The 26,541-nt window shown below is 36.5% G+C and overlaps 1 protein-coding gene across 1 annotated transcript in view; it reads right to left on the reverse strand.

The window, feature by feature from the left end:
* TINAG (tubulointerstitial nephritis antigen) overlaps positions 1-26,541 on the reverse strand; it is a 91,405-nt gene that overhangs the window by 24,965 nt on the left and 39,899 nt on the right. The window contains exon 9 of the mRNA XM_081519847.1: positions 23,179-23,302. Within this exon, the coding sequence (XP_081375973.1) occupies positions 23,179-23,302 (124 nt within the window). The remainder of the gene's footprint in view (positions 1-23,178; positions 23,303-26,541) is intronic.

Raw genomic sequence — 26,541 nt, forward strand, 5'->3', positions numbered from 1 at the left:
TTCTGCAGAGTGAAAACCAGGAGGAGGAAACTGTAGCCCCCTCCAGGATGTTTGCTGGGAAAATCCCATGGATAGAGGGGCCTGGTGGAGGCTGGTGGGCTACAATCCATGGGGTCGCAAAGAGTTGGATACAAGTGAATGACTGAGCGCACACACACACACACGCAAAGTAAGGAATTCTGTGATGAGAACAATTATTTTCTAACCTACAAAGTCAAGATCATATTTGCTTAGGAATCAAGTTCTTTAAATCCAGCTAAGAATTTGGAGTGACAAGAAGAAAAAAATATTATATTGATGGTAGATATATTACACTGTGATCCAAATATCTAGATCAAAATGTTGCAATGCTTCAGATAATTTTCACTTCTGGGGTCCCAGTATTTATCCAATAGACTGAAAAGAGGAATTCAAGTTCATGGTTTCTGGGCAGACCAATTCCATACTAGTGAATACAGATCCAGACAGATAAAAAGCAAAGTTTCTCAACAGTGGACATGTAAAGAAATTTAATGCAGTACAGACAACTAAAACCGGAAATTTTGGAAGAAAACAGAGAACAGATACATTAAGAGAGCCTGATATGAAACTCCAACCCTTCTTATTAAGGAAATGAAAGTCAGATAGGGTACAAGTATAAAGAAACCACCAAATGAGTTTCAAGTCATAACAATGAGAAGATTACTCTGGATATAGGACTACAGTTTTAAAGGCGAGACTACAGCTAGAAAATCAGGGCTCTTTAATACAAAGATTTGAAAGATAACTGCAGTAATAATGAGGCAAAGGTACAGAGGGATTTGTTGTTTTATGAGTGTTCTAGTGGCGACACTTAGTAACTTCATTCAAAAAATTACTCAGGCTTGGAGAGCATGGCCATCTTGAATAGGACAGAGAGCCATCACAAAGTGCTAATTAATGCTAGATCAGAAGTGAATGAGAATAGTTTGCATGGGAAAGCAAAATAAAACGAGGGTCTCCCCCACCCTTCTTCATTTTTCTACTGAAACAAAATGTACATCAAGCCAGGGTTCACTGAATCTAAGATTGGCTACTTTTACTGATGCATTCTGCCAGTGAGCTATAAACTTTATCATTGGTTGAAAAAGCATATGGAAATTTCTGAAAGATCATTTTTTGTATGAAAGTGTCAGAGAAGATCATATGTTTTGTGTGCTCGTTATATTAATTAGTCATCCAAACAACACCATTTATTGAGTTGCAGGAATACTGCTTATACTACCTATCCTAATAGTTCAGGAAGCAAAAGGATTGCTGAGTGTACTATCACATTTAATTTGACCTACAGAAAGGATTATGGAGGAAATTGATGATAAGGTTGTATTCAGTTCATGCTCTGGTCAGAATGACCTGCTGTGAAACTGGGAGAAGTATTCCTCTGCATTTACTACATTGACAGAATATGTGCTGAGATGTCTGTACCGTGAGAAATGTGCTGGAAGAGACTGTAGGACCAAAACTATCCATCATCCTCAATGGCAGTGAACTAGGGTAATATCTAATGAAGCTACACTGTGAGGGAAAACTTCAGCCTTTTGATGTTGGGAATAGAAATGGCTTTCCATTTTCTTATAAAATCTTAGCACTGAAAGGAGACTTGGGGTTTGAGTATATGACTATTAGGCTAAATCTGGTCCACAGCCTGTTTGGTTGTTTCTTATTTTATTTTATTTTTTATTGAGGGAGAGTTGATTTACAATGTTGTGTTAGTTTCAGGTGTTCAGCAAAGTGACTCAGTTATGGAACAGTCAAGCTCATTCATCTACATATTATTTATGTCAGCAAATGGCAGAATTGAGTAGTCAAGATCAAACAATTTTGCCAATTTAATCTGACTGTAATCCAATTTATCTCCTTCACAGATAATGCAACTGAGGCCAAAAGAAGTTAAGTAACAGTTCAAAATTATGTTGTAAGTGGCCAAACTGCCCTGGTGTCTAAGGAACGCAAGCAACACAAAGTCAGACCAACAGGCAGAAATAGGTGGAGCCCTTTCCTGCTGTGAAGAGGCGGCGAATGATGAGACCTAAGCAATTGCAGAAGATACCAAGGGAAAGGGGGCACAGCTGAGAGAGGAGGAGGAGATGATGCCAGGGGTTACCCTTTGTGACTTCATGGAGGTGTCATGAAAGGTTTGGAATGGGAAGGACTGTAGGCAGCCCTAGAAGGATAAAGCTGGTGATGATGAACAAGATGGGCTAAAATGAAAAGTGTGGGGATGGAGTCAGGAGGGACAGCTTGGTTGTGACAACAACATTCCATCAGGGTTGCATTCACTCACATCCAGCCAACTCATGTACACACAGAAACATTATTAACCTAATTATTAGAATCATGGGGATGAAAATAATATTTGATACACTTATTTTGAGGATCAAAATAAATCAAAGTTTTCATTTAGTTTCACGGGTAGTACTCATTCATCATCTATGAAATTTATTTTTTCTGCCACCTTTCCCTTTGTTAGTGAAACATAGACTCAGCTTGACCTTCTCTTTGACCTTCTTATTGAAGGAGTCAATCACATCCTACATGTTTTTATTCAGAAACATGTAAATCACCATAGCAACACATGATTTTAACAAAACCTCCCAGCTCATTCATTCATCAGAATGGTTATACTCCTGGAGCAGAAGATAAAACCCTGAGCCAAGATTACAACACAGTAAACTTCTATTATTGGTTTGGTCACAAAATTTATTTGGGTTTTCCATACCATCTTATGGAAAACCTGAATAAACCCTTTGGTCAATCTAATACATACTTTCTAAAAATGTATAATGATTATTCTGAAAGTACTCTGTCTTTCGAGGGGCAATCTTGAAAATTTGCAAACATACACTTTACCTAACCTTCATGTGAACTCTATCATATTTGAAATTTTGAGGACAGTACCTACCCTAGTGATAAAGAACCCGCCTGCCAATGCAGGAGCATAAGAGATGCAGGTTCAATCCCTGGGTCAGGAAGATCCCTGGAGAAGGAAATGGCAACCCATTCCAGTATTCTTGCTTGGAAAATTCCACAGACAGAGAAGCCTGGTGAGCTACAGTCTATGGGGTCACAAAGAGTCGGACGTAACTAAGAATGTAATGATGTACCTACCACAGAAGGTATTAGATTAGAAAACAGAAATAAAACAGAATCATAATAATAATATACTAAGCTACAAAAAGGAAAAAGCTAAATTTGAAAGGTAGCACTGTTCCAGGGACTCATAATAAAACTCCATCACACAGGCCTCCCAAATCTGAGGCATCCACAGGCATTAAAACTCATCTCAGCAGTAAGGTAAAGTGAGCTTTCCCAGTACCTGAAAGCCATTCTCAGCCTTGTTGTAATCCAAGTTCTCCATAAATCTCGGGAATTGTCTATAATCACCTTCCTCAATCAAAACATTTGTTCATGTACCATGTCTTTCCTCAATATTTACCAAATAGAAAGTTATTATTTCAAACTACATGTTTTACACAACCCTATAGAATTAAAATGTATGTGAAACCAATGTAAATGTAAAACCAAACTCCCAACTACCTGCCTGACTTTCCTGGTGCAAACAAAATCATGTTATCTAACGTCATAAGAATGTTATCACATTTATCAAAGAAATAAAGTTTTCCCACCTACAGTCACATTTCTCTTTCCCTTCTCATTTTCATTCAATTGCTTGTCTTCTCAGAATAAATTGGATCAAACATTTTCTGAAAAGAATAATAAATTGAAATGATAAGGGTAAAAGTATATCATGTCCTGGATCGGTACTCACTAATGCCCTAATTAGAATCAACTTCATATTATACTTTTAAAAAAATAATTCTTAAAACAGATTCAAGGTAATAAATAAAAAAATTTAAGAAAATACAATTTTTTTATAGATATTAAACAAAATGTAAAATGAGTAGCCTACTAGGAAGCAGACACACTGTCTCCCTTAATTCTAACAACAAGACAGTGAGGAAACTGCTATTATTCCAATGAGAAAACTGAGATTTAGAGAGAATAAAAAACTTGCCTGAGATCACCCAGGGAGAAGGGAAAGGACCACCTTTTGCACCTAAGCTTGTCTTTGAATTACATGTTCTTAATGCTCTACAGAGTTGCCTCCATAATCAAACTTAGTCTGTACTGTTCTGGAGCAAAAACGATCTTAGAGACCTTTCTGTGTTAGTGTGTGTGTGCATTAGTCACTCAATCATGTCCTACTCTTTGTGACCTCATGGACTGTAGCCTGCCAGGCTCCTCTGTCCATGAAATTCTCCAGGAAAGAACACTGGAATGGGTAGCAATTCCCTTCTCCAAGGAATCTTCTGGACCAAGGGATCGAACCTGAGTCTCCTGCACTGCAGGCAGATTCCTTACCATCTGAGCCACCAGGGGAGCCCTGTGCATGGGTATGTACACATAAATATGTATTTTATGTGTATATTTATATACGTTTTAAAGGTGTGTTTTTATGAATGTCAACAGAGATTTCTAACTCTTTTTATTTTGTATCTTTTTAAATGTAATTTTTATTTTATATTGGAGTATACTTGATTTACAATGTTGTGTTAATTTCAGGTGTACAACAAGGTCACTCAGTTACACATAAACATATACCTATGCTTTTTCAGATTCTTTTTCCATGTAGGTTATTACAGAATATTGAGCAAAGTTCCTTGTGCTATACAGTAGGTCCTTATTGATTATCTATTTTATTAATATATATAATAGTGTATATATGCTTACCCTAATGTAATATAATCTCTCGGACATTATTTAATATGAATTCTTTTTAAAATTATTTATTTTAACTGGAGGATATATTGTGGTGGTTTTTGCCAAACATCGACATAAATCAGTCACAGGTGCACATATGTCTCCCCATCCCAAACCCCCCTCCACTTCCCTCCCCACCCCATCCCTCTGGGTTGTCCCAGAGCACCAGCTTTGAGTGTCCTGCTTCATGCATTGAACTCACTCTGGTCATCTATTTTGCATATGGTAATATACATGTTTCAATGCTATTCCCTCAAATCATTCCACCCTCGCCTTCTCCTACATAGTCCAAAAGTCCGTTCTTTACATCTGTGTCTCTTTGCTGCCTTGCATATAGGATCGTCATTACCGTCTTTCTAAACTACACACACATATATGTGTGTGTGTGTGTGTGTGTTAATTCTTTTTAAAACAATCCTCCTACTTTGCCTTTCCCTAAATAAAAATAAAGCTGTACTTTCTTCTATTGCTTTGTTTTATAACGGCAATAATTTTTGCTGTTGTTAATAACAGCAGTTACAGAGTTAACAGACCTGGTCAGTGTTTCAGATGACAAATCAATGAAAGACCAATGTCAAACAAGAGAAACGCAGGGAACACAGACTGTGCTGTCAGCTTGATTCAGCATTGACAGACAAGGCAGTGTGATGTCATCAGCTCTGAACACAGAAGAAAAATAAAACCAGTTTCACCTCTCTGGGTCTCTCTTCACCTCCACTCTTCTGTCAATGAACTCAGCTCAAAAGATCCCAACAGTCTGTGTAACGACTCAATGGCTTTCCTGAATGATCGATAGCTTTCCCTAGCCAGGTGCATCACGACAGTGGGGCTTGTTTTATTTATTAAGGCTCTCAGTGTTATTTATCTCAGTACCCACAGCTCCTAGCATGTATAAATTTAAAATATTTGAAAATATTAGAAAAGAAACATCAAGCCAACTTTTAAGACTTACTTAGATGATGTCACTTATTTATAACACCCAGGATGATTTTATTTGCCATATCATCAGTTCCATTTTCTCAGATTAGAAGTTCAACTTTCATTCACAAGGAAAGAATATGAATAACATTTAAAATTTGGGAATGTCATTTACAACTATTAACCTCTTCAAAATGTCACATACTGGGGGGGAAATTCAGCAAATTTTAAAAGGTTTTTGGAATTTCCCAGGCAATCCAGTGGTTAAGACTTTGCCCTTCAGTTCAGGAGGTGAGAGTTTGATCCCTGATCAGGGAGCTAAGTCTCTCAGTTGTGTCTGACTCTTTGTGACCCCATGGACTAGACAGTCCATGGAATTCTTCAGGCCAGAATACTGGAGTGGGTAGCCGTTCCCTTCTCCAGGGGCTCTTCCCAACCCAGGGATCGCACCCAGAACTCCTGCACTGCAGGCGGATTCTTTACCAACTGGCTGCAATGCAGGAGACCTGGGTTTGATTCCTGGGTTGGGAAGATCCCCTGAAGAAGGGAATGGCTACCCACTCCAGTATTCAGCCTGGAGAATTCCATGGACTGTATAGTCCATGCATCACAAAGAGTCGGACACGACAGAGTGACTTTCACTTCCCTTCGCTCCAGGGAGGTAAGATTGTGCATACTTCACAGCCAAAGCACCAAGACATAAACAACAGAAGCAACAACGTAACAAATTCAATACAGACTATAAAAATGGTCTACATCAAAAAAAAAATCTTTAAAACTTAAAAAAACAAAGTTGTTGAATTATATATCTAATTACAAATATGGCCCAATCTATCCCCACTGTTGATATTATTACTAATAACAGTAAAAATTTATTGAATGTTTCCGTATATCCAGCATATGAGTACTGTGTATGCATGATCCCATTTATTCCTCACAAACATCCTTTTATCCCCAGCTTACAAAAGAATAAACATCTAAGTAAATGATAGCAATAGCTTTGATATATATTCTCTAATATCAGTCCTGCTGCTGCTGCTGCTAAGTCGTTTCAGTCGTGTCCGACTCTGTGTGACCCCATAGACCAGTGGTTTACTAAACAAGATTAGTACTGAACTGGTTTCAGCTGAATATCGGGTCTGCAACTAACCAGCATGTAATCTCTGGAAAATCTCTATTACTATGCCCTCTTTTTTTATATTAGGTTATTGGGTAGATAAAATCCAGAGTCCTTTACAGATCTTAGATGGATAAAATATTTTAAGTTTGAAAAGTAGCAAATTATTTAATCAATTTAATAAAATTATCATTTTAATACTTCTTTTATTTTTAATACTATTTACAATTGGAATATTTCAATACAGTAATAAAAGTAAAATAAAATAACAATTTAGCAGTCAAATAACCTCAACTTTAAAAATTGTGTTTAAGAAAGATATAAAAAGCTTAGGGTACAGTGAAGAGAAAAAAAGTTTTATAAAAACAAAATCTTTGAAAAATAGCATTTCTCTAAAAGAAAAATAAATGCAAGGGACTTAATAGCCTTTAAAGTAAGAAAGTTTATGTTATCTTATTTATAAATAAAACATACAAGTTCCAATTTAAGTTGTTCTGAGTATTTTGTTTGTTTTAATATAATTAGATAAATAAACATGAAAATAACTAGGTAAATATTGAAAAATGAGAGCAATATAGCAATTTGAAACAACCTGATAACAAAATAAAGCTGTAGGAAACTGAACAATAGCATGTATTTTGAACAGAACACCCCAGATCAAACCATAATAAATTTATGTAATAATTTAATAAGCTATAAAAAATGCATTTCAAAGGGTAAAGAAGGAATGGATTATTTATTATGTGGCCTTGTTGCTTTTAGTTCAGAGTTTAGAGAAAAAAATTAGATCATCACCACACATCATTCACCCAAATATCTTCCAGGTAGATCTTTGACTTAATTACCTTAGAAATAGAAGTTTGAAAATCTAGAATAAAAGTTAAAGCATTGTCCAGGTCAAAGCCATTAAAAGTAAATTTATGAAGCCAAAAATAAACTAGGATTTAGTCAATAGTATAAAAAAGTCAATGTTCCCTATACATTATGAGCTCATACCCATCAAGATTTTAAAATTGAAGTCTCTACTAGAAAAATGAATACAGGACAAGAATGCTAGTGACCTTTTTTCAGGGTCACTTCCTACTCTAGCCCTCACCTGCACACTCTTTGGTGAACATTGCCCCCACCCTCAGGCTTTCAAGCACTTTGATTCCATCCATTTCAAAACCACTTACATTTCAATGCAGTTACATTGTAAGGGTCGTTGGTTTGTTTTAATTGCTGGAGATCAGCCAAAATGGCGGAGTGACAATACCCTGAGCTCACCGCCTCTCACACGGTGTTTACAGGGCTGTCTCCACTACCGGACTGGAAATAGTTCAAGACAAGGCGAATGTATGAGCATGACTTCCCAGAGCTCGGGTCTGCCACAATGTGTCAGGGGAAGAAAGAATCTTTTTCGTTTGAAGTTTGTGCTACTTGCTTTATAGCAGAAACTGAACAGTGGGTCTCGTTTCTTGAAATCCCATTTCTATTCTTTGGTGACAATTTCTGCTCTCAGATACACCTGCATCTCAAAGTAGAATGACCCAGAAACAGGCTGAGCTGAGTTAAACTGAACATCACAGAATAGGGGGAGGAGAAAAACCACCTGGGCACCTGGAACTTCACTGAAACCCAAACAATGTTGCTGCAAAGACATACAAATTCCTGCAGAGTTGATGGAGGACAGGGAGACAACCCAAAGATGCTGAAGCACTCAGACCAAGTGAGGCCCCCGAATAGGTAAGTAAATTATCATTAATAGAAGAATGCTCCAGGATTAGGCTACCTTTTAGTCTCCGTTGTCACTAGATTCTCCCTTGCTCTCCTTGCTAACTATTCAATACTTCCAGTGTCTTAAGTAGGTCCTATTCTCTCTTACAGTGAGATTGTCCATTTTCTGCTCACTTTTCCTGAGACACGCTCTTCTCTTTCCACGTAGCTTTAGTAATTCCACTCTGCTCTACTCACCTCCACAGCAGGTGTTACCGCTTCCCTGGGGTTTTCTCTGACCCCAGAAGTTGAGTTATGTGCCTTCCTATATGATACATGCCCTCACTGCTCAATTTAAATCCCTATTGCATTTGCATCTCCGCACTTAAGACATTGTATGTTGTTAGCACTGCTTTCTCCTCTCTCTCCCTCTCTGTCTCCCCATCTCCTTCTCTGCACCCCCTGTTTCTCTCTCCCCACCTTCTTGAAAATAGAAGCAGAGCAGGATATTTTTGCTGTTTGTATTCTTAATGCCTAGCACAGGACTTGACACATATTACATACTCAAAAGAAGTTTCCTGCTGAAAAATTAGGAAAAAGTCTTTACGTATAGATTAAAGGTGTGTGATCAAAGCAAGGGAGAATATAATTTTATATAGGAAAGAAAGATTCATCTATTTTTACCCTAATGGAATTTTTTGTAAAAGAAAAAATAGAACAGTTCCTTGAGAAAACCTATGTGGTAAATATACACTGAGTGAATCTTGACACTGGACCTTCCTTGATAGATAGATAGATAATAGATAGATGGAAAGAAAGATAGATATAGATAAATACATTTAACATTTATATATAAACATAGTATTGTTAAAATAGATATTTTGAAGAACCTAAAAAGTTTTCTAAAACCTTTTCAGGCTCTTATTTCTAGTAAAATGGAATGATAATTCCATCTTATACGGCTTTTTGAACAGCAAGATTTTGTGACAGTGCTACTTCAGCAATTATAAATACAGTTGGTATATTAATCAAGTGTTGATTAATCAATCAACTTGATTGATCTTGTACAGCAGTAATTCTTAGAATTTCCCAGTAAGATTCTCTAAAAGCATAACATATAATCACTGAGGGCCTAGGAGATGCAGATCAAGTCAGCTCTCCACAAACTGAAATTTGTGTTTTTGTTTTTTATTTTTCTTAAGGTTTTGCAGATGTGGAATTCTACTTGAAGCTATAGCTCTATTTGTTCTGATATTACAATGTTACTGCCAAATCTTTATATTTCCCAGCTGACTCTGGAGCTGGGTAGAGTCATATCAATGAGCTTTAGCCGAACAGACGTGAATGGACTGCTGCTACTGCTGTTGCTGAGTCGCTTCAGTCGTGTCCGACTCTGTGCGACCCCATAGATGGCAGCCCACCAGGCTCCCCCATCCCTGGGATTCTCCAGGCAAGAACACTGGAGTGGGTTGCCATTTCCTCCTCCAATGCATGAAAGGGAAAAGTGAAAGTGAAGTCGCTCAGTCATGTCTGACTCTTAGCGACCCCATGGGCTGTAGGCTACCAGGCTCCTCCGTCCATGGGATTTTCCAGGCAAGAGTACTGGAGTGGGGTGCCATTGCCTTCTCCGGTGAATGGACTAGAAAGGGTCATTTCTGAGTCAGGCTTTAAAAGAAGTGCATTTAAAAAGTCCTCCTCATGCTCTTCTTATTGTCTAGAGGCAGAATAAAGTAAAAACATGTGACCCTAAAAGATGGCAGAGCAACAAAGTAGAAAAAGCTTGGGGCCCTGAAACCATATAGAGGAAAACCACCCCAAATCTAAGACCTCCAATCTTGAACTATTATATGAATAATATACTTCTATAAATATATTTGAATTATCAAGTATTTTGAGTCTATTTATTGCAGCAGCTACCGTTATTCAAAGCAGTGCACCCTCTAGTTCCCCTCCCAAAAAGAAAGACCTAAGTACTTTGCCATTAAAGATACCCCAAGACCCAAACTCAATGTTTTTGCATTGCCTATACTAATTATCACATGTTTATTTTCATTTTCTAAGTAAGTGTTCATTCATCTGTCTTAGACTTCACCATTCATTAAAAACCTCAATTAAAACCTGCTCAGAATGTAACAATTTGCCAGGGGTTAAACATAACATAGCATGAAATTTCAGGTTTACCAATCAGTTGTTATTTGGAAAGGAAGAAGGGGGAGAAAAATGAACGGGGAAAAACAAGTGGTGGTCCTAATAAAACTACATAAAAAATGTGCAGTTGTACTTAATAGTGATTTGTGTTCCTGGAATCCTTTCTGTTTGTATGTTTAGAAAATACGAGGAAATTATATTAGAAATTTAACTCTGAAGCATTATTTTTATTTTTTTAATGAAATATAGTTGATTTTATAATGTTGTGTTAGTAAAGTGAGTTTTATATATACCTATATTCTTTTCTTAGATTCTCTTCCGTTGTAAGTTATTACAAGATAAAGCATTACTTTTATAGCCTCTCTGGGGTAACTATCTTTAAATGGATGGATGAATAGATAAATAACTATATAAGATAGATAGGCAGAAATCAAATGTTTAGGACCTAAGAGACCCTGAGTATTACAGGATAAGTAGGTGCTAACATATAAAATTATGACTTAGTCATTCAACCACTATGTTCATAATCTGTAAAATATCACCTCTTTATTACATGATTACTTTTTTCTCATCAACAATAAAAATAAAACATTAAAGCTCTAAAAAGTAAGAAAAATAAGAGAATCATAAAAATCACAGAGATTAGAATCATCATGGTCTCTAGTCCAATGATTTTTCTCTTTTCTTTGAATCTATCAACTCTTTCTTTTCATCAGGCTGATTAAGTTTTCTGCCATCTTACTTATATCCTAAATCCCTTGCTTTGCTGATGCCTCATTGCACCCATATGGAGAACTGTCTATCCTAAATGAACTGCACTACTCATTTCTCTCTGCATCCACCAGAGTGCTGATTACAGCTGCAAAGATCATATACATGAGGGCAGAAGGTACCATCAGCAACGTAAGGCAATTCCTGTTGGTTCCTGGGGCAACTCCCTCACCTAAATATCCAGAGGACCATTGCAAACCACCTCTGTTCTCAAATTTCTGATCATTCATCCTCCCACCACCTCTTCCCTCTACAGATAACTTCACCCCCTAATTCCTGGAGATTAGGGGGAAAAAGCAATCTCATAGGAATTTTCCTCAATTTACCACTACCTTTCAGTTCAGAAGTTTCATTTAACCTCCTTTATTCCTTCTCTGCTGATATAATAGACTTGTCACTCAGTTTTTCTCTAAGACACATGTCTTCACATACTCTGGATCCCAAGCTTACAGTTTTACAGTTTTCACCAAATCTTACAATAACCACTTTTTAAAAAAATCCTCACTGGCTTCTACTCTTTCTTTGCAGACTCATTGTTTTCTAGCCAGTTATGTTTTTCCCAAGCCTAGGCTCAGTCTGTCTCCCTTTTTTTTTTTTCCTTATTCTGTTTCGTACTACCAACGTTTGCCTCTACTATGAGATCAGCCTCTACCTTGAGATCAGTATATCTACCTGTCTTCTCTGACATCTATCTGCACTTTTATGTCTCAAAAACATCTTGAAATCACCAAGCCCAGTAGTGAACACCGCGTCTCCATTTTATTGTCCATCTCAATATTAAATCCACCTACCGTCTTCCAGCTTTTCTCTTAAAATATTTTTTGACTCACCCTTATCTTCTCAACTCTTCCACCATCTAAGTCCAGACCATTATCTTTTACTACGATTATCACCATTTGCCTTTTGTATCACATTCTTTACATTTATTGGTTTAACAAAGCAATATTTTTTCAAAAAAAATACAAAGATCGTACCACTTTGTATCTAAATCTTCATTGACTTCCCTTTGCTCTTAAGGTCCTTAATGGAATACTTAATATCTTTGACTAAATTCTCTACACTAGCCTACAAGTCCTTGCCTTCCAAGATTCAGCAAACACAACTTTCTTTGTGTTCAAGGACTTTACACAAGCTAATCCCTTTGCCTGCTACTAAACAACTCATAAATCTTGTCTCATACTTTTCTTCCTCAAGGATCTCACTCAGATCTTCATGTCTAGATCAGGTATTATAATAAAGGTTACCACTTTCCACTCTGCCTTTGTTAAATGTATCAAAACTTCCCGTTTTTGAGTGTTTTTGGTTAATATATAGTTGCACTGTGGGGGCAAAGGCTGTGTGTTTTTGTTTTTGTTTTCATTTTTCTCTTCATACCTGATACCTAGCACAGCATCATGAAGATGATGGGCTTTCTTTTAGTGCTTGTTGAATATGCAGAAAAGAGAAACAACTCATTCTGTGTCCAGTTTTAAGTAACATTATGGATTTGCATCAAGCTTACAGAAATCTTTGACTTGGATTTTCAGTAATTTACTCAAACCAAATGCCTTCACAGTCATTTACTGGAAACATGCCAATTTCTATCACCTTGCAGCATTTTAATGTATTTGGGGTTGTTTGATGTAATTTAAAAAACTGCAATCCTCATTCACAATCTACTTGAAACATCTTTGTTAGTTTTTCACCTGTTTGTCTTGGACTTTCTCAACGTTTGCTTTCCTTTTGGCCTCCACTTTCAACTGTTTGCCTTTTCTCTCTCTCTCTGAGTCAATTTTTATATGTTAAAAATTTGATACTTTTGACCCCAGACACACAAACATACAAACTTTACCATAAAAATTCTGCCCCTTCATAAACACAACTGTATTTGCCTAACAGCCATACATCAATTCATAGAATATAAATCTGATGAAGACCCGCATCTGTGTCTACTTTGTTTCCTGATATATCCCTAGCTTCTTAACAACATATCTGGAACATAGAAGTACTCGATAAAATATTTGCTGAATAAATAAACTTTCACATAAAGCATTATTGAACAATGGCAAACATATGTCCTAAAATCATTTTTATTATTCTCTTTCGTAACAGAGAGATTATTCCTCAATAAAATTCTGTCCCACAAGCAGGGATGACAATGACTTATCCTGCATAATTTCCTGCAACTTTCTAAAATATTTAGCTGCTACTTTTTTTTCATTTGAGTTCTAGTGATAATTCCTGGAATCATATGCAAAAGTAAATGCCTTTAAGATACTACTTTATACTTCCAAATGAGGGTTTAAAGAAATTTCATAAGTTTTGGTGGACAAAGACACAGGATGAGCTGTCACTTACAGAGAGGACCATAGAGACCACTGGCCACAATGAAAGTCTTAATTATCACATGCTTCATTGTATGATATACTTTTATCCCACATTTTAACATCTCTAAATTGAAATCCATCTAATAATCAATGGAGCTGCTTAGTTTAATTAGTAACATTTCATTCTTCTTCTTATTATTATTGGCATATAAAATAATGCCATGTTTCAAGATATCTGGCATTTTTAATTCAATTAAATGTTTTCATGACCGTAGTATCCAAAACAGAGGTTTTGGTAAGAAAAGAGAGAAGAGTAAACTAAAATGGTGAGGAGTGAGGTGGACAAGAAGATCTAGGAGAAAAAAGTACCAACCAGAAGAGGATCACCACGAGGGCTGTGAGGGTGTCTTACCATGCTTCAGAGTACTTTTGAAATGAGAGTCCTTTGTTGAGAGCCGTTCCGGATCTACCGCCGGATGACGAAGTCATGGCACCACTCAAGAAGAAACTGCAAAGCGGTTTCTCTCCAGGATCGGAACCTTCACTCCCTCCTGTTTCTGTGCCTTTGTTGTGGCTAGCTGTGTTTCTTTCCTTGTTGGCTGGATTTAAAGGGGCTTCTGTAGTGATTTCATGAGAGTATAGGGAAAAGAAAAATGGTCCTCTGTCCCAAAGAAATATTCCCAAAATGATTAAACCTACTGAGGCCCCTGGCTGATGGGTCCCTAACACTCAGCCAGGAATAAGGCCATGATCATTTGGAAAACAAGCCCTAAGCCTATTGTGACCTGGTCTCATGAGGAGATTATTATTGATGACTGAAAACTTGGATCATGTATTAAGAAAAATTACAGAAACTAAGCCAATTGCCTTTTCTCATAAAGACTGGGATGCTAGAGATATTTGTGCCCCCCAGAACCTGAACACAGACAAAAGGAAATATGTGAGTTATATTGCAGGTGGTTTCAGGGTAGACTGTAAAAGATTTGTTTTTGCCAGAAATAGTCTTGTGATATGTGGGTAGATGGTAAACAGACCCCCACAGACAATGGCTGTACTATGAGAGACTCGACCTTAGATTCCACTATAGTGCTTATTCCCTGAAGCAAGACGCTGTGTTTGCTGAAGCAGCAGGCTGTACAAAATAAGTAGATAGAACAATATGATTTATGATATCATGGATCATGTTTTTAGTAAAATAAGAATAGGTTTCGGAGTAAAAATGTAACTGAAATGTAACAAAAGACCAGGAAAGAAACTTTACATCTTAGAATCAAGAGATAAATCATCTGAATAGGAAAATATTGCAAAAGAATCATTACAAAGGTGACTGACCTAAAACATGTGCTATATAAGTAGAAACTTAGACCAATAAAGAATCTTCATCTCTGAACCTTCACAAGACTCTGTGTCTTTCTTTCTTTCTTTTCTTTCTTTTCGCCGACGCCGTTCATCCCTTGGGTACCCCTGGACCAGCTGGAGCAGGACTTCGGCAGTCCTTAAATGAAATCTGTCAGCCAGACAAAGCTTCCTAATGGAGCAGTGGCTGTGAGGAGACAGAGCACCCCAGGTGTAACAATTAACACAAAACATCTTCTGAACACTGGCAGAGGACCCCAGACAAGGCAAACCAGCGTCCTTGGAATGAGTCCATGAATCTCTCTGGGTGTTCTTGGCTATTGAGAGCCATTTCACCGTTAGGCTAGGGGCTTTGTCTTCTGTGCTATGTGGCCTGAGAAGTCTTGATGCTACTATAAGGAGTCAGGTCTGAACCCCAGAGGCAGGAGACTTAAACCCAGGACTTTGGACCATCAGAGAACTCCTCACCCCATGGAACATTAATAGACAAGAGCCCACCCAAAGGCCTCCAACTCAACACAGACCATGCACCACCCCAGAGCCAGAAAGCTCCAGTTCAGGATGCCCCATACCAATCCTTCAGCAAAACATGAGCACAACCCTGCACATCAACAGGCAGTCTGCCCAAATCCATACTGAACCCATAGATACCCTAAAACACACTACTGGACACAGCACTGCCCTCCAGAAAGACAAGATCCAGCTCCATCCACCAGAACACAGGCACAAGTACTTCCAACCAGGAAACCTTCACAAGACACTGGTCCTAACCTACCCACGGGGGATAGACTCCACAATTAAGAGGGACTACAACCTTCCAGCTTGCAGAAAGGAGACCCCAAACTCAATAAATTTAACAAAATGAAAAGACAGAGAAATATGCAGCAGATGAAGGAACACAGTACAAATCTACAACACAAAACAAGCGAGGAGGAAATAGGTAGTCTACCTGAAAAAGAATTCAGAATAATGATAGAAAGATAATATAAAATCTTGAAAACAAAATGGAGGAACAGAGAGGTAGACTGGAGGCATGTCCAAGGAGATGAAAGAAATGTCTAACAAGGACCTAGAAGAATTAAAAAATAAATGATCAACAATGAACAATGCAATAACTGAGCATAAAAATATACTGGAGGAGGGGGGTTCAGGATGAGGAACACATGTAGACCCATGGCTGATTCATGTCAATGTATGGCAAAAACCACTACAATATTGTAAAGTAATTGGCCCCCAAATAAAATAAATAAATTTATTAAAAATATATATATATATATATACTGGAGGGAACCAACAGTAGAGTAACTGAGGCAGAAAAATGGATAGGTGAGCTGGAAGATAGAATGGTGGAAATAAGAAGCAGAGTAGAAAAAAGTAAAAAAGAATAAAAAGAAATGAGGACAGCCTCAGAGACCTCTGGAATAGCATTAAGCATCCCAACATTAGAATCATAGGTGTCCTAGGAAAAGAAGACAAAAGGAAAGGTCATGAGAAAATATTTGAAGAGATTATGGTTGACTATTTCCCTGAAATGGGAAAGGAAATAGCCACCCAAGTTCAGGAAGCCCAGAGAGTCCTAAACAGGATAAATCCAAGGAGAAATGCCAAGACACATATTAGTCAAACTAATGAAAACTGAACACAAGAACAAATATTAAAAGCAACAAATAACATACAAGTGAAAGTGAAGTCGCTCAGTTGTGTCCGACTCTTTGTGACCCCACAGACTGTAGCCTACGAGGCTCCTCTGCTCATGGGATTCTCCAGGCAAGAATACTGGAGTGGGTTGCCATTTCCTTCTCCAGGGAATCTTCCCAACCCAGGGATCAAACCCGGGTCTCCCACATTGCAGGCAGACACTTTACTCTCTGAGCCACGAGCGAAGCCCATAACATACAAGAGGCCCCCATAAGGCCAATGGCTGACCTTCAGCAGAAGCTGTGGAGGCCGGAAAGGAATGGCAAGATATATGTAAAGTGAGGAAAGAGGAAAAAACTACCACCAAGATTATTTTATTCAGCAGGGATCTTAGATTTGAAGGAGAAATCAAAAGCTTTAAAGACAAAGAAAAGTTAAGAGAATTTAGCACTACCAAACCAGTTCTTCAATAAATGCTAAAGGAACTTCTCTAGACAAGAAACATAAAAAGAAAAGGCCTATAAAAACAAATCCAAAACAATAATGTAAATGGTAACAGGGTGATACTTATCAATAATTACCTTAAATGTAAATGGGCTAAATATTCCAACCAAAAGACATAGATTGGCTGAATGGATACAAAAAAAAAGACCCCTATGTATGCTGTCTACAAGAGACCCACCTGAGACCTAAGGAGACATACAGACAGAGAGTAAGGGGCTGGAAAAAGATACACCATGCAAATGGAAATCAAAAGAAAGCATGAGTAACAATACTCATATCAGATAAAATAGACTTTAAGAGAAAGACAGTTATGAAACAAAGAAAGACACTACATAATGATCATAATTGACATATTGTTAGCCATACTCATCAAGAAAAAAAAGGGAGAAGACTCAAATTAATAAAATTAGAAGTGAAAAAGGACGAGTTATAACAGACAACATAGAAATACAAAGGATCGTAAGATCCTACTATGAGCAACTATATCCCAATAATATGGACAACCTGTAAAAAAATAGGCAAATTCTTAGAAAAGTATAGCCTTCCAAAACCAAACCAGGACAACATAGAAAATATGAACAGGCCAATTACAGACACAGAAATCAAAAGTATAATTAAAAAAAACAATCTTTCAGTAAACAAAAACCCAGAGACAGATGCCTTCAAAGGTGAATTTCAACAAAAGTTTAATGAGCCCATACCTATCTTACTCAAACTCTTCCAGAAAATTGCAGAGGAGGGAAAACTCCCAAACTCACTCTAGGAGACCAGCACCATGCTAATACCGAAACCAAACAAATATGCCACAAAAAAAGAAAATTATAGTCCAATATCACTGATGAACATAGGTGCAAAAATTTTCAACAAAATTCTAGCAAACAGAATTCAACAGCACATTAAAAAGATCAAGAATCATTACCAAGTGGGCTTTATCCCAGGGATGTAAGGATTCTTCAATATATGCAAATCAATGGATTTGAGACACCACATTAACAGACTGAAAGATAAAATCCCTATGATTATCTCAATAGATGCAGAGAAAGCTTTTGACAAAATTCAATACCAATCTATGATAAAACTCTCCAGGACGTAGGAACAGAAGTAAACTACCTCAACATAATAAAGGCCATATATGACAAATCCACAACAAATATTCTCAATGGTGAAAAGTTGTAAGCATTTCCTCTAATATCAAGAACAAGACCAGGGTGCCCACTCTTGCCACTCTTATTCAACATAGCTTTGGCAGTCCTAGCCACAGCAGTCAGAGAAGAAAAAGAAATACAAGGAACCCAGATTGGAAAAGAAGTAAAACTCACTGTTTGCAGATGACATGATTCTTTACAAAGAAAACTCTAAAGATGTCACCAGAAAATTACTAACACTAATCAATGAAAATAGCAAAGTCAAAAGATACAAAGTTAATACACAGAAATCCCTTCACTCCTATACACTAACAATGAAATATCATAAGGAGAAATTAAGGAAACAATCACATTCACCATTACAGCAAAAAGAATAAAACACCTAGGAATAAACCTACCTAAAGAGACAAAGCACAGACATCAGTTTGCCAACAAAGGTCTGTGTAGTCACGGATATGGTTTTTCCAGTAGCCATGTACTGATGTGAGAGTTGAACAATAAAGAAGACAGAGTGCCAAGAATTGATAGGCAATTCCTATCAAACTATCAATGATATTTTTCACAGAATTAGAACAAATAAGTTTACAATTTGCATGGAAACACAAAACACCCCAAATAGCCAAAGCAATCTTGAGAAAGGAGATTGGAGCTGGAGAAATCAATCTGCTTGACATCAAACTGTACTACAAAGTGAGAGTCATCAAGACAGTATGGTACTGTCACAAAAAAAGAAATATAGACCAATGGAACAATATAGAAATCCTGGAGATAAATCCATGCATCTATGGGGAGCTTATCATTGATGAAGGAGGCAAGAATATACAATGGAGAAAAGACAGTATCTTCAATAATTGGTACTGGGAAAGTTGAGGAACTACATGTGAAAGAATGAAATTAGAAAACCTCATAACACCATACACAAAAATAAACTCAAAATGGATTAAAGGCCAAAAAATATAAACCTCTTAGAAGAAAATTTAGGCAGAACACTCTTTGACATAAATGACAGCAAGATCTTCCATGACCCACCTGCTAGAGTAATGGAAATAAAAGTGAAATAAACAAATGGGGTTTAATTACACTTAAAAACTTTTGCACAATGAAGGAAACTATAAGCAAGGTGAAAAGACAACTCTCAGAAAGGGAGAAAATAATAACAGATGAAACAGCTTCCAAAGGATTAACTCCAAAATATACAAGCTGCTCATGTGGTTCAATACTAGAAAAACAAACTACCCAATCAAAAAAAAAAAGGCAGAAAAACTAAGCAGACATTTTTTCAAAGAAAATGTACAAATGGATAATAAACACATGAAAAGATGCTTAACACTGCTCATTATTAGAGAAATGCAAATCAAATCTACAATTAGCTATCACCTCACACCAGTCAGAGGAGAAGGCAATGGCACCCCACTCTACTACTCTTGCCTGGAAAACCCCATGGACGGAGGAGCCTGGTAGGCTGCAGTCCATGGGGTCGCTAAGAGTTGGACACGACTGAACGACTTCACTTTCACTTTTCCCTTTCATGCACTGGAGAAGGAAATGGCAACCCACTCCAGTATTCTTGCCTGGAGAATCCCAGGGACAGCGGAGCCTGGTGGGCTGCCGTCTATGGGGTTGCACAGAGTCGGACACGACTGAAGCGACTTAGCAGCAGCAGCAGCACACCAGTCAGAATGGCCATCATCAAAAAATCCACATACAAGAATTGGTGGTGAGGATGCGGAGAAAAGGGAACTCCCTCGCATTGCTGAAAGGAATATAAATTGATATAGCCACTACGGAGATTCCTTAAAAAACTAGGAATAAAACCACCATTTGACCAAGCAATACCACTTCTAGACATACATCCTTAGGAAACCAAAACTGAAAAAGACACATGTACCCCAATATTTATTGCAGCACTGTTTACAATAGCTAGGATGGGGAAGCAACCTGGATATCCATCAACACATGGATGGATAAAAAATCTGTGGTACATATACACAATGGAAACTATTCAGCCATGAAAAGGTACATATTTGAGTCAGTTCTAATGAGGTAGATGAACCTAGAGCCTATTATACAGAGTGAAGTAGGTCAGAAAGATAAAAATATCATCTATTAATGCATATTAGTGGAATCTAGAAAGATGGTGCTGATAAACCTATTTATAGGGCAGCACTGGAGATGCAGACATAGAGAACAGACTTATAAACAAGGGTGGGGGTAGGAAAGAGAGGGTGAGATGAATGGAGAGAGTAGCATGGAAGCATATACACTACGGTATGTAAAGTAGATAGCCAGTGGGAGTTTGCTGTATGATTCAGGAGCAAACTGGGGCTCCATAACAACTCAGAGGGGTGGGAAAGGGCAGAAGGTGGGAGGGAGGTTCAAGAGGGAGGAGAAACATGTACCCCTGTGTCTAATTATTGTTGATGTATGGCAGAAATCAAACCAGTACTGTGAAGCAATTATCCTTCAATTAAAAAAAATAACTAGAAATAAAGCTATCATATGACCCAGCAATTCCACTACTGGGCACATACCCTCAGGAAAGCATATTGAAAAAGACACCTGTATTCCAATATTCATTGCAGCACTATTTACAGTAGCTAGGACACAAAAGCAACCTATATGTCTATTGACAGATACATGGATAAAGAAATTGTGGTACATACACACAATGGAATATTACTCAGCTATAAAAAAGTGGTGCATTTGAATCAGCTCTAATGAGATGGCTGAACTTAGAACCTATTATACAGAATAAAGTAAGTCAGAAAGAGAAAGACAAATACTGTATATTAGCACATATATATGGAATCTAGAAAGATGGAACTGATGATCTTATTTGCAGGGCAGCAAAGGAGACACAGACATAAAGAACAGACTTAGAGTCACAGTGGAGGAGGAAGAGGGTTGGAGAGAGTAATATTAAAACATGTACATCACCATATGTAAAATAGATAGCCAGTGGGAATTTACTATATGATGCAGGGAACCCAAAGCCGGTGCTCTGTGACAACCTGGAGGGGTGGGATGGGGAGGAAGGTGGGAGGGAGGTTTAAGAGGGAGAGGACAAGTGTATACCTACGGCTGATTCATGTTCCTGTGTGACAGAAACCATCAAAATATTGTAAAGTAATAATCCTCCAGTTAAAAATAAAATGGTGAGAAACAAAGAAATTTAAGTGTTTATCTTATCTACCTACTGTAAATATATAATGTATATATATACAATATATATGCAATATATATATTATATGCATGTAGTATATATAAAATAGTATAAGTAAATATAAGTATATAAGTATGTAAATATATATATGCAATATATATATATATAATGCCATGAAAATACACAACTTTTATCACGTTATACTGGAATCACTTGTGAATGTCTCTATTCCCTAAACTCCTTAAGAATAGGACTATGTATTAATCTTCCTTGTATTCCTCAGAGATGGGCATTTGATAGAAGTTTAAATTCATTAAGTACAAGTGAGTTAAATCTAATAGCTTTGTGTTTGACAAATTCATAGCAAATGGAATTTGATGCAATAAATTTGTAAGTATTTCATAGAAGTACACTAAGCTCTCTGATAAGGAACATTAACTTACTTGGGTTATTTGACTACTCTCTAATTCACTGATGTAGTAATTTTCTGAATACAGTAATTACCAAATCAGGAATTACTAATAGAGAAATGAATAAAAATCTACTGCTTCAGGGCTTTTAACAATGCCCAGGGGCCCTGACATATTTCTGAAAAATAAACAAATTCTCCAAAAGTTATTTGCTCCCTAGCAGAATTAGCCTTGCTAATTGTCACACATTTAAGATAAATTTTTTAATGTCTCAATCTTTTAGGAGTTTATAAATGTGAACACATTGCTTCAATTGACACACTCAACATCAAAAATGTACAAACAGTGCAGAGTGATTAAATAGAAACACATTCATATTGTTCAACCCCAGCATGAACAAATTTAGGAGGAGAATGAAGGAAACGTGATCAGCATGGCAGGAGAGAGATGATAAAGGATCAGTTCTAATCAATCAAGACAGGTTCCACATCAAGGTTGCCATTTCCAGAGTTCTCTGAATTATAAGAAAGATCATTTCAATCACCAAGTGTGTGGGAAAAAATTTTCCAAATCATGACCATTACTAGGGGAAGCAAAAATTGATAATGAAACATACATAGGAAGGAGATTTAGAAGAAACAGGACTTTCAAACTGAAGGGAAATGGAACTCAAGTGGCCCTGAATTCCCAGTTCCAGTAGCAGTAGAAAGGAAAGTTTTACTCTGTTTGTCTTTCTGAAAAGTCACTGAACAACTAAGAATGGAAAAACAAAGTAAAACAAGTTTTCACAATTCTCACATAGATATAAAAAATAATTTTACATTGAATGAAAGGAGATCTTATACTCTCTTCCTGCTTAATCTCTACCATTTGTAATTCCACCCAAAACCTTCTCCCTGCATCCTAGTACACCTCGGTTTTGCACACTTTCCTTGATCATCCCATATGTAGAATTACAATAATCTATTTCCTGGCCCTTAGAACAGATTCTTAGGATGGATTCCCAAGTAAGTGAGAGACATGCTTTGGTCCCTTTCCTAAAATAATGAGTTAATTTTTCACTGGACTTTAAAATAATGACTAAATAATGTCAAGGTTTTATAATTTTTAATTTGTATGAGAGTCTCTCATACCAAGAGGAATTCTTGCACCTAAATGCCCTGCATAATCTATTTTCAATTTTATTTTCAGGAAGTATTAAATGAAGATTTTTGAGAAATCATCTTACCCAGTGAGTTTGACTGCATGTGTCTGAAACTTCCGATATTTTTGTGAGTCTTCATTTGTGCTGGTAATGTGTCTATATATCCCTGTCTTATAATTGAAGAAATCCTCGTGGACTTGCATTATAGCTAAAATAAAACCCAACAGGATAAATGACACGATTTTTAAAATCATTATCATTTAATGATTTTTAAATCATTATCTTTAAAAAACAAAAAAACCTCCAAAAATTCTTACAGAACAGTCAACAAGTAAATTACCAGGGGTAGAATCTAAAAAGAAATTTTACAATTCAGCTTAATTTTCTTTCCTACTTAATTGATTGAAATATTTTCTAGTTCTCTTATAAAAGTAACTTTCAGCTACTTAGAATATTACTTAAGTTCACATTATACATTTAGAACTCGATCTATTTTTAATTGACAGAAGCACTATTATCAGGAGCTGAACCCTTGCAAGAAACCCACTACACTCGGCTGATGATCACTGTTTCTCCATTAACTTTGGGCGTCTCCACCAGTCCCTTAAAATTCCAATTAAGCTATCAGTGAAGGTTAAACCTAACAAATGGAGTTTAAAGTAATTGTCCTTCCTCCTTAGAAGTTAATACAAAAGTTTCCTTGGTGAGTTTGAATAAAAAGTAAACGCTTAGCAAAAGAAAACTCTGACAAGATTGCATCCCTCCAGCTCTGGGGAGCTAAGCCAATAGTGTATTCTTTAGAAAGGAAGAGCTTGTACTCTTCAGAAGGGAAGAGCTTATATTTTATAAAACTCTCCTTTCTTCTCTCACCTAGATTATTTCTTTTCTGTATTGTGGCTGTTTTGTTGAAAGGCAGTTGATGGTGAACACTTTAAACTTCTCTAGAAGACATGAATTGAAAGCATTTTGATTTGGGCTAGTTATGTATAGCTTGATAACTGCACAATGCTTGTCTTAGTTTGATGTGAATTTTAAATAAAATAAGAAATAAAGCCACTAACATTTGATAGATCCTAAAATGAAGCTTCTCCTCCAAAATCAAGTATTACTTTTGATTTCTACTTTTTTTCATTTTTTAATGTTGCATGCCTTTTCTGATGATGTCCAAATATTCATAAAAGAGATGAAATCTTTATCTACTTGAACACACCTTTCCATAGGATATTAAGAATTTATATAACTGTATTCTTTGCAGCTCTTCGTTTTTGTCCTCTTTCCTGCACCTAAACTTCTTTTTAATTCTACGGATTTTAGAAGAATGCACACAGTATTATTTATTCACCATTCTATCACATTTTACATTCTTTTGTAAGGCAGAGGGGGAAAATGTTGTACATTAGCACTGGCAACAACATGCAGACAGCCATGTTGCACCTGCAGCAAAATGAGGCAACCAGCATTTATAAGTGTGAAGATATTGCTATTGGCATTCTCTTCCATAGAGCTACTGACTCAGTTAGCATTCAAAGCACCGTGAATAAAAAGTACTCTTCAATGCAGAAAAATACCCGTCCCCAACTAAAGAAACATGAATGAGATGCCATGACAATTAACTTGAAGATGGATCCTTCCTTGAGTTTCCGACACCAAACAGACCTGATGATCTAACTACATAAGCTACCATAGTGCAATTTTACTTTTGGAAAACTGCACAAACTTATTACATCCTACCCACACACAAGGGTAGGATACTGAGCTCTGTCTTCTGCTCTTGGTTCAGGCTGGCAGGAGGAAGGTTCTCAACAAACATTGGTTCCATGGATGCTGAATAATTTGAACTGCAACTTTATTATTTTCAAATTTTACCTCTTTATTTTTGATTCAGTCTGTAAAATTCATGAATACTTAAGTATCTGACCATTAAATAAGCATAAGATAGTCTCAATTTTCAATCATTATGCTGCAAATTTCTTTTAACTGATTAAAAGAATGAGAGAGAAACTTTAAACAGTAATATAATGATTTAAAGATTCAAAGAAGTTTAGATAATTCGACCAAAGTCATTTAAGTAGCAAATGTCAAAATTGGAATTTCAAATTCAACCTTGACTTCAAATGCCTGGCTTCCTTCAAGTCTGTCACACAAACTCCAGTTAATGAAGGATACATTTAAATTACACATTAATTCCCTACTGTTTTTCTAGCCTTCAAAGATTACTCAACTGAAAGAAGAAAAAAAAAAATTCTTTTTATTCATTTCAGGTTTTGTGTAAGGCACCAGGATTTTAAAAACTGAATTCAGACCATGTTCAGAATAAGCTTTGGCCTCTGAATAAATGTTGAGTGATCATAAAGATCAATATAAGTCTTTCCAACACAATTTTAAAATCTGTAGTTCCTGTTATCTGTTGAACCAATATTGATTAGGCCAGCATTCAGAAACACAAAAATACATATAGCCAATAATTCCTCGGGTATACATCAAATGTTTTCAATTTAATTTTGGTTTTTTTTAACCTAATTATTTTATTTATTTATCAATTCCACTGCATTGATAATATTAATATATTTTTGGACTTTTCAGTATTCACAGCCTGAATTTCTATTTTAGGCCTCACTGGTTTTATTCTTCCAAGCATTTCAAGGAAATATTTAATACTGGAAATATACACTGTGAACTTATTTTTATTCATACCATTAATGCAAAATAAATTCCAATAGATAAGCAGAGGAACTGTGTATCAGATATAATATCTTCATATCAAATCAATGGACATTTTATAAATTAGGATATGATTTCCTTATTGATTTTAGTTTATTATCCATAACACATTTTCAAAATAGATAAAAATGGAAAGCATTTTATAAAACACAAAAATCATCCTGGCTTATTTGATTTCTTTTGAGCTTATAGGAAAAGGGAAGTGTCTACTTTGTTTCTATCGCTAAACCTTCATTTTTTTACAATCCATTATCTAATCCATTTAAACTGAAGTGAGAAGATTTTTAACACTATGTATGAGTCAAATATAACTAAGCAATCAAATAAGCTCTCAGCATTTCCTCTTTGAATGTCTTTTGGGTCCATGATCACTTTGAATAGACTAAGCTTTCATCCAATGTGTCATTAACATTTGTTCAACAATTCAATTTATGAATGAGTCTACCTTCTTCAAGTACAAGGGGAGCTAATGAGGCTATTAGTTGAGCATACCTCCTATAATTACACTGGTCTTACAACCATTGAATCTATAAGAATTATCTAAAAGCAAAAAATGTCTATCATTTATTAAGCTCTTTAAATAGGAGTTAAATGCAAAGTTGTTTATTAAAGGAATAAATAAGACACAATCATATTTCATCCAAGCTTACTTTGTGTGCATGCTAAGCCACTTCAATCATGTCCGACTCTTTGCGACGCCATGGACTGTAGCCTTCCAGGCTCCTC

Source organism: Giraffa tippelskirchi, chromosome 8 (genome assembly GCF_054371585.1).
Source record: "Giraffa tippelskirchi isolate mGirTip1 chromosome 8, T2T-mGirTip1v1.2.pri, whole genome shotgun sequence".
In the NCBI taxonomy this organism is placed as follows: domain Eukaryota; kingdom Metazoa; phylum Chordata; class Mammalia; order Artiodactyla; family Giraffidae; genus Giraffa; species Giraffa tippelskirchi.